This window comes from Rattus norvegicus, chromosome 6, assembly GCF_036323735.1.
Source record: "Rattus norvegicus strain BN/NHsdMcwi chromosome 6, GRCr8, whole genome shotgun sequence".
In the NCBI taxonomy this organism is placed as follows: Eukaryota; Metazoa; Chordata; class Mammalia; order Rodentia; family Muridae; genus Rattus; species Rattus norvegicus.
Genome location: NC_086024.1, coordinates 142,024,113 through 142,037,468, shown reverse-complemented (window position 1 = coordinate 142,037,468; position 13,356 = coordinate 142,024,113). Strand labels below are relative to the sequence as shown.

General features: G+C 35.8%; 1 pseudogene and 1 gene segment (V, D, J or C); both read left to right on the top strand.

Moving 5' to 3' along the window:
* Or5t20-ps1 (olfactory receptor family 5 subfamily T member 20, pseudogene 1) lies at positions 722 to 1,409 on the top strand (annotated as a pseudogene).
* LOC102552859 (Ig heavy chain V region VH558 A1/A4-like) lies at positions 11,728 to 12,284 on the top strand. The segment is given in 2 exon segments: positions 11,728 to 11,859; positions 11,941 to 12,284. Coding segments are annotated over 2 exon segments (375 nt in total).
* The last annotated feature ends 1,072 nt before the right edge of the window (positions 12,285 to 13,356 follow it).

Sequence of the window (13,356 nt, the reverse complement as noted above, 5' to 3'; positions counted from 1 at the left end):
TAGGCTACATTTTGAGACCAGGTATTAAGATAGATTTATACTTATTTTCTAGGAGAATATTTTCTTTTGTTCAGAGTGATCCCTTCAGTTTCTCATTTAGTTTAGTACCGTTTTACTGCAGTCTGTGAAGAACTTTGATGTTACTTGCATTTGGGCCAATAGAATATTTTAAGTAGTGTATCATCTCCACAATATTAAACAGAAGTATCTCTATTTCATTGTATTTTAGTGGCATATATGATTACACTACTATATAGCTTTTTTTCCTAGATGACAAATTGGTGAGCACCAATTAATCTGTAATCATTGACTTACATACTCTTTATTGTTATCATAATACTATTGTGATGGTTTGTAATGGTCAGCCATAGGAATGGCACTTCTAGAAGTTGTGACTCTGTTAGCATAGGTGATGCTCTGTTGCAGTAGGTGTTTCATTGTGGGTGTGGGATTAAGACATTCATACTAACTGCCTGGGAGCCAGTATTTTGTGAGCACCCATCAGATGAAGACGAACAACTCTCACATACTCCTGTACCATGCTTATCTGGATGCTGCCTTGTTCCTTCCTTGGTGATACTGAACTGAAGCTCTGAACCTGTAATCTAGGCCCAATTAAATGTTGTTCTTTATAAGACTTGCCTTGGTCATGGTGTCTGTTCAAACCAGTTAGTTGTCTAACTAAGACAACTATGGACGCTGGTATATTCAACATTATTGCATGGGATTCCAACATGAAGAACATCATATAAGCTACTTCACTTGTTCTCAGGGACTCACAGACAACAGTGAACTTCAGATCATTATCTTTTTCCTTGCCTAGTAATTTTCATTTTTACTCTGATAGGAACTATAGAACTTATTACTTTATTTGGTGGAGATCTCCAACTCCACAACCTTATGTATTGTGTACTCTTTCCTCAGTGTCTTTGTAGATGCTTGTTCTTCTTCAGATATCACTGCAAATATGTTAGTAGGTTTTATGCCTAAAAACAAAATCATTTCATTTTATGTTTGTGCAACAAATAGTCACTTGCTTTTATATTTGGAACCACAGAATGCTTTCTTTTGGCAGCAATGGCATATGATAGATATATAGTGATTCATAACACATTTCTTTATGCACTGAGTATGTCTCCTCAAGTCTATGTAAGACTTATCATTGATTACTATTCAGGTGGAATTCAGCATTCTCTTATCCAAAGGGTAGCCGATTTCAACTTGTCTTTCTCTCAGTCCAATAAAGTCAACACATATTGTGAGATGTACATTTGATACTTGATATTTCATGCTCTGAAACTTATATCAATGAACTCTTGGTTTTCTTCTTTCTGCGTTTCCTAGAACTAGTCACCATCCTTATCAGTCTGTTTTCCTATGCATTAGTGAAGGTACTGGCTAGTGAATAAATGGAAATAAAAAAAAATGAGAGCCAGAAAATTGATTGGTAAGTAAAGTCAATGAAACCTCACACTCTACCATAAAATTTCAGCATTCAGCTGGGCCAGCATGAAGACGAAACACATTCTAAATCTCTATCAGAAGTCTACAATATATGTACATTGTGTGACTGTCTTTGTATGTGCGTGTTTTTTTCTGAACATTCTGCTGTTCATTTAGCTATGCTTTATGGGGATCAGGGATGAGGTCCCTTGAGGAATCCTGTGCTTCCTATCACAAATAGGTCCTCCTGAGTGTTAAAACTTTAGTATACTATCAGATTGACTACCTGAAAGGAAATGCAAATCTCTCCAGGCTTCAACCAAACTTGGTTAAAAATCTAAAGGTACTCACTGTTGTGCAGCCATAGACAGGCTTACTTCCCCTTTCCTGTTGCAGATTCTCCCTGCATGTGAGTGCCAAGGCTTCCTAGGTGATGGACTTTTCAATATATTCAAAAGTGAGTTGTCTGGTTTTTTTAAAGCTGAATCATGTTTAATGCTTACACCAGGTGGCTCAGAATTATGGTTTCAGTTAGTCTTAGGCCAATAACCCCTCATCAAATTCAAAATAATTGGAATGTTCACCTTCAGCATGCAGTTGTATATTTGGAAGGTGTGAATTACTGAGTAGGCATTTTCAGTTTGAGTAATTGGCAAAAAGTTATCATGGATGCTCCCAAAATTTTCTGGCTATTCCTATTTTACACTTTCCACAATCTGATTTTAACACCATATTGTTAAAGAAAATGCCTCTTTATTTCAGTGAATATAGAAAATGTGAGACTTTGTCCAAGTTCAAGCCTAAACAATCCTAACTGGTGATTATAGAATTTTATGAATTTTGTATTGTATCAGAGTTTAAAAGTAATAATACCCAAGCTATAAACCAGGTTACAAACAATACTTACTTCCCTGTGGATTATGTTGGTGCAATAGAGACACAAATGTTATGGGTTAATCATTGCTTCTTTGATGAAATTTAAGGCCTGTGAGATGGAAGACATGGCTGACACTGTTTAAGTTGCCAAAATTTTCAAATTGATAGACTACAGTTCTAGTAAAAAAACTTAAAGTTTTAATTCTAATACAGCATTATAATAATAGGGTGAATTTTAATTGCATAGCCATATCTAAACTTAAACATATATATCAATCCACCATTATTGGAAATATTTCTTACAGTAGATTGGAAGCATGAGAGAACAAAAATGAACAATTTTTAGAGAGTGTGAGATATTGTAGCATTCACTTTGCCTTCATCAAATCTTCCCATCAGGAATCAGAAACCACTGGAAATTAGGAAGTGAAAATATTGTAAGAGCCAGAGACAATGGATAACTTCAATGAGACAGTCTCATCCAGAAACAATAGGACTGATGTGCATGTGAATTTTCATAGTCTGTGGGAACAAACAATGAGCTTATTAAGATACAAGCCACTGAGACCATCTATAGAGGGGGAAATGTGGATCCATACTCATACCATTAGTCAAGAATCTATATAACTTGCATTCACTTGCAAGATATTTTAGTCTTCTTCAGTGGAGGTTTACTGCTTATGTTTACTGCTTATGTAGACCCTGATTTCAGGAGTTGGACAAATAAAAACAACACAATATCATATTTGTACAATGTTTGCCATATATGATTTTGTTCAGGCATTTTTTATCTTATGAGTCTTTCCGTGAATATTTGGTTTCAGATTTGGTGTTATTTTGAGAAAAAGAAAGTGTGTGTGTGTGTGTGTGTGTGTGTGTGTGTGTGTGTGTGTGTGTTTGAGAGAGAGAGAGAGAGAGAGAGAGAGAGAGAGAGAGAGAGAGAGAGAGAGGCAGGGAGAGAGAGAGAGAGAGAGAGAAATAAAAATGGTCCTTGTTTTTATGATTTTTGCTTGTGTTTTTCTAAATAAGGGAAGAAAACAGGCTGTGAGTGAAGTTGTTTTTATAGTTAGGAAATGGGGCTCTAGGATATTTGGAGAGAGGAAAAATGTGTTTTAACATATTGTTTAAAACATATTTTTTCTTTTTTTTTCTTTTTTATTAGATATATTTCTTTACTTACATTTCAAACAGTATCCCACTTCCTGGCTTCCTGTCCATAAGCTCCCATTCCCTCCCCTCCCCCTCCCCCATACAGGTATTCCCCCATACATAACCCTTATTACCCCTCAATATTATCCAGCACTGGGATGCTAAATCAACAATTATATTTCAGTTTCCATTAGCTTATTGCTCCTTGCAATTCATGGCATCATCAAGAAAATATTTAAATACCAACTATCTGCTGTAACTCTGGTGTCATTCTTATGGCAGTTCTCTAATACTCAGACTCTTGCTAAAATTAATCTATGTTCAGTTCCTCCAAGTAGAGTTATCATTGATTAGTTATTGTTAGAACTTGTTTAGGCAATGAGTTCAATTTTTTTTCAGCTTCACAGGGTTCTGTGCTGTTCCAAATTGTTTTTTAAAGATTTATTCATTTTTTATATATAAGTACACTGTAGCTGTCTCAGATACACCAGAAGAGGGCATGGGAATTGAACTCATGACCTCTGGAAGAGCAGTCGGGTGCTCTTAACTGCTGAGCCATCTCTCCAGCCCTGTTCCAAAATTTTAATCATTTTCATCAACAATATTACTGCTGTGCACGATTATTTTCCCTGTCCTCTTAATGTGTTTATAAAATAATGTAGAATGATAAATTGACTAAGATCAAAGGTGAATCGAATCATCATATTCTGTGAAATGGCCTGGCAGTCCTGGCCTGCTTCTTCTTCTACATTAGACTGGGAAAATCAGCACCTGACTATTTCTCAGGCCAATGAGAGTGAGAGAGAGAGAAGAGAGAGAGAGAGAGAGAGAGAGAGAGAGAGAGAGAGAGAGAGAGAGAGAGAATTCTCACAAATTAAGACCAAAACATATTGAAGACTGAACCATAGTACATGAAGCCAAAATGTTTAATATAACTTAGTGCGTTATTGGAGCTCATAAGCTTGTCATCCTAGGATTCTGATATCTATTAAGCTGTCAGGGACACTGTCACAGTCTGCATCTAAGGTATGTCAGAAAATCTGATGGAGCAGCAAATTGTCATGGAGCTGAGAAAATAAGGAAGAGTAGCCTGTAGACTTGTTCAAAATTGGGGGTAAGTATTGAAGAAGGGAACAAGAGGCTTAGGAATGTTGTTTCATGAGGAAATTATATGTAAGACTCAGAAAGAAAGAATATTAAACTAGTGAAATTTATCCATGTATTTCTGTATTGAGATCTTTTGGTTCACTGTGTAAATATTTTCTTTGTATTATTCATATACTAATATCTGGAGGGCATAGTATTGAATGCACAGTAGTCTTCTTTATTGCTATTTACATCTGTAATCATAATTTGTAAAAACTCCATTTCTCAGGTCTAGAATAGTTTAATAAAAGTCTGATGGACTGTCACAAAAGAGGAGTGAATAGGCATGACCTCTGGGGAAAGATTTGAATCCTGGGCAAGTGTCAGGAGGAGATTTTGCCAGCCAAGTGAATATAAAAAAGAAGTCCAGAGCTGAAAGAGGTGTAAATAAAAAGTCATTGGACAGAACACAATTAAGTATTGATGGATTAATTAAAATTATAAGATCTACTTGGGAAAAAGTGTCAGTTAGGAATTCAATCTATAATCAGTAAACATAAGTTTTAGTGTTTTGAATCAGTTACATTATGCATAGTAAAATTATATTTTTATACACATGTTGCTGTTAATGTGCTATATATCTATATCTATATCATATCTATATCTATATCTCATATTACACCAATACCTTTGTAGCAGAAGTCTTTGATCACATATTCAATACCTAATTCCCGTGGCATGACCAACATTGCTGTTAAAGTACTCATCTGTATTGCTTTGATTTTCAGGGCAGGTTTTCTCTGTATAGTCCTGGTTGTCCTAAAACCCTCTCATTAGAAAAGGTTACCCTCAAACTCAGAGATTCACATGTCCCTATATACCAAACCCTGGTATTAAAGGTATTTGTCACCACAAACTAATATGTTGAAATACTCTCACCATATATTTTTAATCATCCCAGGTGGCTTCATGAGATTCAGTGGATTCCGGGAAAGCTTCAGCGATATGCATTGACCACTGATTGCAAACTCATTTTTTCCCCATTTCCAATATCTTGCCCTGCAATCACATGACTGTTACAGAGAACTAACTACAAGGATAAAAGACAAATTTTACAGTTTTTGGGATAATGGGTGTGAAAGTGATCCTCACTTCTGTGTTGAGGACTGTTTAACAATTCCAGATGAGGATTCAGGACATTGTCCCAGATCTGTGAAATGCAGAGTTTATCAGTAAGTGACTTCTGAGTTCAGTTACAGGTTGAACATTCCAGAGAACATCTCTTAACATGAATCTTCCTATGTCTTATATGTCTGGCCACTGACGACACCATGTTGTAATAATCCATGAAAGAATCAGAATGAAATGTGAGCCTCTTTCCAGACACAATCCTCTCTTCAATGTGACCTAGAAAACTGAAAATGGTGCCCTGTCCCTTAAGTGGTGTCCAGAGTTATCAAGTATAGACTACTCCAAAACGAACTTCAAGGACTTGTCATCAATGAAAAGAGGTACCAACTAGAGGAATGGGAAAAATAGTACATAATGAGAATGGGGAAATAGGGAAATGCTCAAATCCATCTTTCTATGTATTCAAAGCTCCTGCACAGTTTAACAGAAATTGCATAGGATCAGCAAGTATTATGATTCTCAAAATACTTTAATGTAGGAGAATAAGTTCATATTATCTATTTACATTGCATGTAGCACAAACATTTGTGAATGCATTACAGTATAGGAGGTTGATGTCTATTTAAATCCATAGTACTTAAGTAAGCATGCACTCCTGTGAGCTGCAAAATATTTGAGCCACCAGGATCTCATACTGCAGTTATAGACATTCCCCAGCACACCAGGTCCTTCTGGATTGTAGGGATAACTGTTCTACTATATCAGGAGTCACTGATTCCCTCAGGATGCTACCCTGTAAACTGACAATTCATAGGACATCGCATGTATTCTGACCAGGTATGGAAGACAGAACTTGCCTTCAACAGGTCCTCCTCTTCTGATTCTGCAATATTAGGTGTATCCAATTCATGAATACTAAATTAGAATGCAGTATGTATGAATATTGTTGATTTACATGATATATAGGTTGTTTTAATATAGGTAGTTATATTTAAGATTGTTAAGTACACATTTACAAATATTCCTACACAGTGCAATAATATTCCAAATGTATCCTGCAATAGTGAAACATTAGCTTCTGAAAAGCTTTCCTAACACATGTCCTGCCCAGCAATAAGTGGATCATGGATTGGAAAGCTACTCATGTAGAGATAAAGCTTTCCCAGCACACATAATCTCCACACATTAGGATCCTTGTCATGGGGATTTCCTTTCTAGGCTCATGCTGGTAAATGGATGCAGGTTGGGAAACATTGAGTTGCAGAATACATTTGCTTGATTTCTTTACAATGTAATTTCTTTTTGAACTGGAAACTTTTCTGTGAGTAGCCCATCGGTTCTTCCTCTTTCTATTGATTCCTGGGTGTATTTGACCCAGGAATTCATAAAGGGATGCCTGGCGTGATGCTCAAGATTCATTGTTCTCGTTCTGCCTCATCTTCTCTGTCTGATGTACAGTCTGATGAAGGGAACAAAAACCCTGGTCTCTCCTGTTTACAAATAGGAACCACAAGATCTGGAACCAACTGCCACTAGGAAAAAGGATGACTTCGAATGCACCATTGATGATAATGTAGGAACAACTTGAACTCATATGTTGAGACATCAGTCATTATCTCCAGGTAAACAAGAGACATTTCTCCCTGCATCTGAGCCCTGCAAGCACCCTAGTTCCATGGATATGTTACTGCTTAGGTCAACCATGGAAATTTCAATGTAAACATACCTGCATGGAAGTTTTGACCAGCAGAGGGCCAAGTGGGTTAAAGAATCTCCAGCAGGGAGATGTGGTGGGTGTGGAGGGGAACTCTCTATTCCCTGTGGTTTCCTTTCTTAGCTTTGTTGAAACTATTGTGATTGAAATGCAACATTTCCGTGCTCAAAACAGTGAAGTTCCTTTATTAACTATACAATGTATTCTGATCACAGACATTCTTTCTAAACTTATGCCAGATATTTTCCCAATCACCTAACTACATATTTCATTCTTTCTGTATTAAAAAAAAAACAACAAAAAACATAAAATGGGTTAAGAAGAATTAAAAATAGAAAACACACACAAACAGTTGCACATGCACGAGAGCACATGCACACACATACACAAACACTCACACAAAAACAAACAGATAAAACTGCAACTCTGGAACCATGCTTGTATACAAAAGCAAGTGCAACAAGATAAATGCACAAATAAATAAATATCTATAAAATACTCTTACGTTCAGTTTGTTTTGGCATCCAGTTGCTATTGCTAGCCATGTGTTAATCCTTAAGGGTCGTTAATAAAAAAATAATGCTCCATTGGTGAAAGCTAATTTTCCTCTGCATGTGAATGTCAATTTCAAAAATTTCTTGGATAGAGTGAGAACCTATGTCCTTGTACTTTTCTCAACACTGGGACTCCATTTCTATTAACTGTGTGCATACCACCTGCATGCTGTCCCAATCTCTGTAGTTTCCTATGTATAGATTTTCTGTTATGTCTGGAAATCAGTTTCTTGGAATCACTCAACTCCTCGGGTTCTTATAATCTACTTAGTTTTTAAAATCTTTCTCAGAAACAGGTTAAAACTATTGCTTTGCTGTGTGCAACTAAGAGCAATGGCTATTCCTCATCCTGTTCTCAGCATCAGTTGAGCTTCTCTGACAATTAACTCACAGGGAATTATCCTGTGACTGGCAATGATATGTACAATCCATTTCTTTGAGAGATGTATTACCCTCTAATCTAGGTATCTTTTAAGGAAAGATTGCTTCATTAAAATAAAACACAAAGTTTATCCTTGTTCTTTCTACTCAGCTTTATGCAAGTGTTTATCTCACATAACATTAGAGTGTAACCAGAACAAGACCACTGAGGAAATACTAATCACTAAACTTCAAGTTGTATGTTGTCAGTTTTCATACAATCTCCTTGATGTACTTAACTTTGATGAAAATATTGTATCAGCAGATTTATAACCCCACACTATATTCCAAAGAAAATTAATCCATAAACTTTCAGATATCTCCACAAGAGTAGAACGTAACTAGGAAGTGCTTATTATTTTTTCTATTTATTTAGAAATCAATTTTTGTTTTGTTGTTTTTTTACTTGCAATATCCCTAATTTGCTTTGTCATGCTACATGCATTCGAAATTTTGTATATATATTTTTTTATTTTTATGTACATTGAAGATCTTAGACTTCATCTTACCTTTCTTATTATCTTTCAATTTGGTTTATGCTGCATCAGTGTTCTTATTCTCCATTTCCCATCATTATTTTATGTTTGAACATTCTGCCTCATCTGCCTGACTTTTCTGTTTGCCTTTTATTTTTATTTTATTACATCATATCCTTTAATTCCCCAGACCACAATGGCTCATTTGCTATTCGCTTGGCTTTTGCATATTAAACATCCAAAAATATTCAAATCATGGAATCGCACATAAAAATGAAAACATGAGACATTTGTTTCTATGGATCTGGGTGATCTCATTGAACATTTTTAGGTTCTCCCACATATGTAGAGACTTCATGATTCATGTTTTACCAGTGAGACTTATTTATTGTTCTATACCACATACATTGTCTTTATCTAATTGTCATTTGTAATAAATCTACATGGATTCCACTTCCCAGCTACTCTGAGCAGAGCAACAATAAATATAGATATAAGTGTCTCTGTAATAACATAGGGTGATTTCATTACATGCTTGGGAGCGATGCATCTGGAACATAGCACAGTTTTATTTATTCTTTGGTGACATTTTCAAACAGAATTCCAAAGTCAATACACTACACTACTTCACAGTCACATCAAAAATGAGTAAAGATTAAACCTTTCCACATAACTTAATTTATCTCATCGGCATTCTTGCTTATTATCATATGACTGAGTTCTAATTGGGACATTAAAATTGTTAAATCTGCATTTGGATAAGGACTATGGTACAAGACACACAGAAATTAACCTTTAAATGAGCAGGATAATCTATCTGTTTCTTAGGTTTCCTAGTGCAGGACAGTCTCATGCATCATAGAAGAAGCCCAAAGGCTCCAGTGATCTTATACAGTACATGACCTAGCAGTTTATAATATCAGCCTACAGGTAAGACAAGCCCATTAGTACTAGATTGTTATGTTGCAAACAACGGCTTTCTAATTGGGTTTATGACCTGCTCCATAACAAAGACTTCATCTCAAGTAAACATGGTCAAATGTCCAATGGCTTCCAGTGAAGTAGCCATCTCTAGACCCTATTACTAGCAGTCTCTAACTACATGGCTAATGTTCAAGTTATCAAACTGCCTTATAATATGTTTGTTTATAGCAAGTAGATTATTGCTGCTCTCACTTTTGAACACAAAGGCTTCTGAGTGTAGTGTGTAATGACTGCCACCAGACATCCATGACTGGTTTAGTTCACAGAATATATGCCTAAGTACTCAACCATAAATGAGTCATCTATACAAATGTTCTACCACAAACCTAAGGACAATCACAAAAGAAAGTTTGGATGAACATAAGAGGAAAAGTGAGAGGGAAAGACATGAAATACCATCTCAGGTCTTGACAGTGTTACATGACTCTCAGTAGTTATAGTTGTCAGCCTAAGACCTGAACAAATCGAGTCAATCAAAGTAGTAGCCTGGCAGCTTGTGAAAGAGCTGAGCAGACAGAAAATATTTTTCTTTTTCTTTTTCTTTATCTTTTTTTTTTTTTACAATTTGTTCCTTGAACTCAATTCAGTTCCCTAAATTGTATTCTGAGGATCACACACAATCCTCAGAGCATGTGTGTTCTTTTCTCACCACTGAATATAGAATAACAATTAAATAATAATCACAACATGAATGAGGAGGAATGTATGAAGGCCCATATAAAATTGAGAGACTACTGGCATTTGATGAATAAAAAGGAACGCTTAGCTATTTTTGGAGAAATTTTCTATAGGTTCCCTATGTATTGGTGAATGATTTAACCCATGTGTACATAAATACCACATATTGGACTCACCACAGTATTACTTAAGGAAGCAATATGGGTCAGTTTTGTTGGAAAGAGTCTCAGTGGGAACTCCCAAGGGAAACAAGAGGGTCAAAGTGGCTGTAGTTAATCACTGATTTTTTTAAATTTGTAAAATACTAAATGAAATACTAAATGAAAATACTAAAGAATAAAAAGAAATCTGGAAAGTAGAAATATATATATATATATATATATATATTATTCATGATTAGCATTCTCAAAGATGTGCATTTTGTACTTTGTGAATGTTTTCCCTGTATCCTCTAACCTTCCTTTTCATGCACTCCTACTTTTTATATTATTATACTAGAAAGTTCCACTATGACTTCATATGTATAACAGACTTTGTCTATATAACAGTGTGGTATCTAAGAATTACAAAAGAGAGACTCATGTGTCTGTGTTTCTGATTTGATCTTCGTTAGTACTGTTAACTACAGTTGCATCCATTTTCCTTAAATTGACATACTCTTTTCTAAGGAAAAACTTCTGTTTTGTTATACATATAAAAATTTGTTCTTGAGGCAATGCTTTGTTGATAGAATAAAGTTGATTTATTTTATTTAGTGATTTTAATGGTGTTTCTATAATGATTAAAATAGAAGCCTTTGTGAAGTATATTTACTTTTGAGCATTTGGGTGAGTTTTTACTATGTAACATTTAGGAAAACGTTAATTGTATGTATTGTAGGGATGCTGAAAATTCTGTAAACTTAGCTGCTTTTTTTTTTTTTGAAATTTCCAATCATTAACATTGTCCCATAGCCATCTACCAATCCATCTGATAACTATGTCAGAAGTGGAGCAACTTTCTCAGGCAGAAAATCTATTTTGAGCTTAGGCCTTTCTATTACATCAGTATCATCTGCACACTGCTCAAGGAAGAGGTATTGGATGAATTTCCTAAGAGGAACTTGACTTTAACTTCCTGCTGCCTAACCCTGCTCTTCTCTATCTCCGCCTTCTCCAGAAGGACTAGATCCTTATCTAAGAAGTACCCTCCTCCTGAATATGTAAATCATGTAAATCTGTGGTGGTAAATACAGGAACATTTACACTCCACAACACATGATCACGGTCCTCTCTAAAGTGACTGAGAACACAGAACCTCACCATGGGATGGAGCCAGATCATCCTCTTTCTGGTGGCAGCAGCTACATGTAAGGGACTCTCATATTCAGACCTGAGGATAGGCACACAGTAGGGTGTCAATGATAACCACTCTGCCTTTCCCTCCACAGGTGTCCACTCCCAGGTACAGCTGCAGCAATCTGGGGCTGAACTAGTGAAGCCTGGGTCCTCAGTGAAAATTTCCTGCAAGGCTTCTGGCTACACATTCACCAGTTACGATATGCACTGGATAAAACAGCAGCCTGGAAATGGCCTTGAGTGGATTGGGTGGATTTATCCTGGAAATGGTAATACTAAGTACAATCAAAAGTTCAATGGGAAGGCAACACTCACTGCAGACAAATCCTCCAGCACAGCCTATATGCAGCTCAGCAGCCTGACATCTGAGGACTCTGCAGTCTATTTCTGTGCAAGACACAGTGTTGCAACCACATCCTGACAGTGTCAGAAACTCTGCAAGAGCAGGAACCTTCTCTGCGACTGAGATGACAGAGATGATTAACCTGGAAACTTACATAGAAACAATCATTATGAATTCAGATTTTTGTTGTTTCTACTTAGAAACCTAAATTGAAACTTTCCAATGGATGTCTACGAATAAAGTAATGTTGATTGAGGATGTTCCTAGAATACCCCATACCTTGTCAATCTATTCTCCAGGTACCATCTCTATTGACATATGTTTTTGCTTAAACACCCACAAATAAGAGGAACTGTGTTTATATGTGATAAAAATATCTCTGGATTCTGAGATAAACCAGAACTTCTGTTGGAATATGTGGGAATAAAGTGTAATAAAAATTTGACCTGTACATGCATGCAAATTCTGGGTAAAAAAAACAAAACTAAACTAAACAAAAAACCCAAAAAACAAACAAAAAAAATACATAGTCTTAAGTCTTAAGTGGCTTCCTGGTATGTTTTCAACACTGTTTTGTCTGTCAGAAGTTCCAGTCTCTTATAAAGTAACAGATATTTATAAAACAATCCATAGTCCCATACGTGTAATTTTCATATGTTTGAAAAGTACTGCTAAATCGCTTTTCCAAGACATCGTTTATCAACTCAAAATATGTACATGCTAGCTGAGATATGCTCAGAATTTATATGTTAAGATTGGTTCTCATAAAAAATTGACCAAGTCCTAGTAAGCGGCCCTACAGTTGCCAGCCTTTTGAGAACGCGGACCTATAGTGATACAGCATAAAGTATCACAGTGCATTGCACACTTGAAGCTCATCCCTGTGCTACAGATTGTTTGTGAATTTGTGTGTCTCTTCATCTCTGTGTGTTTCTTGTGGTTTGTCTTTGGTGTCTTTTCTTCTGTTAATTTTCTTTGTCTTATTACAATTCATTTGCTTTTCATTTAGCTTATTTTGCATTTCTTTATATTTTTAGGTTCTGTTTGTTTTCTAACTAGATTAAGGAGGGGTTGAGGAAGGAAGATCATGACAGAGTTGGGAAAGGAGTATTAGTAATCAGAATATACTGTATAAAAATATTTTCCAGTTAAAAATAGAAAAAAA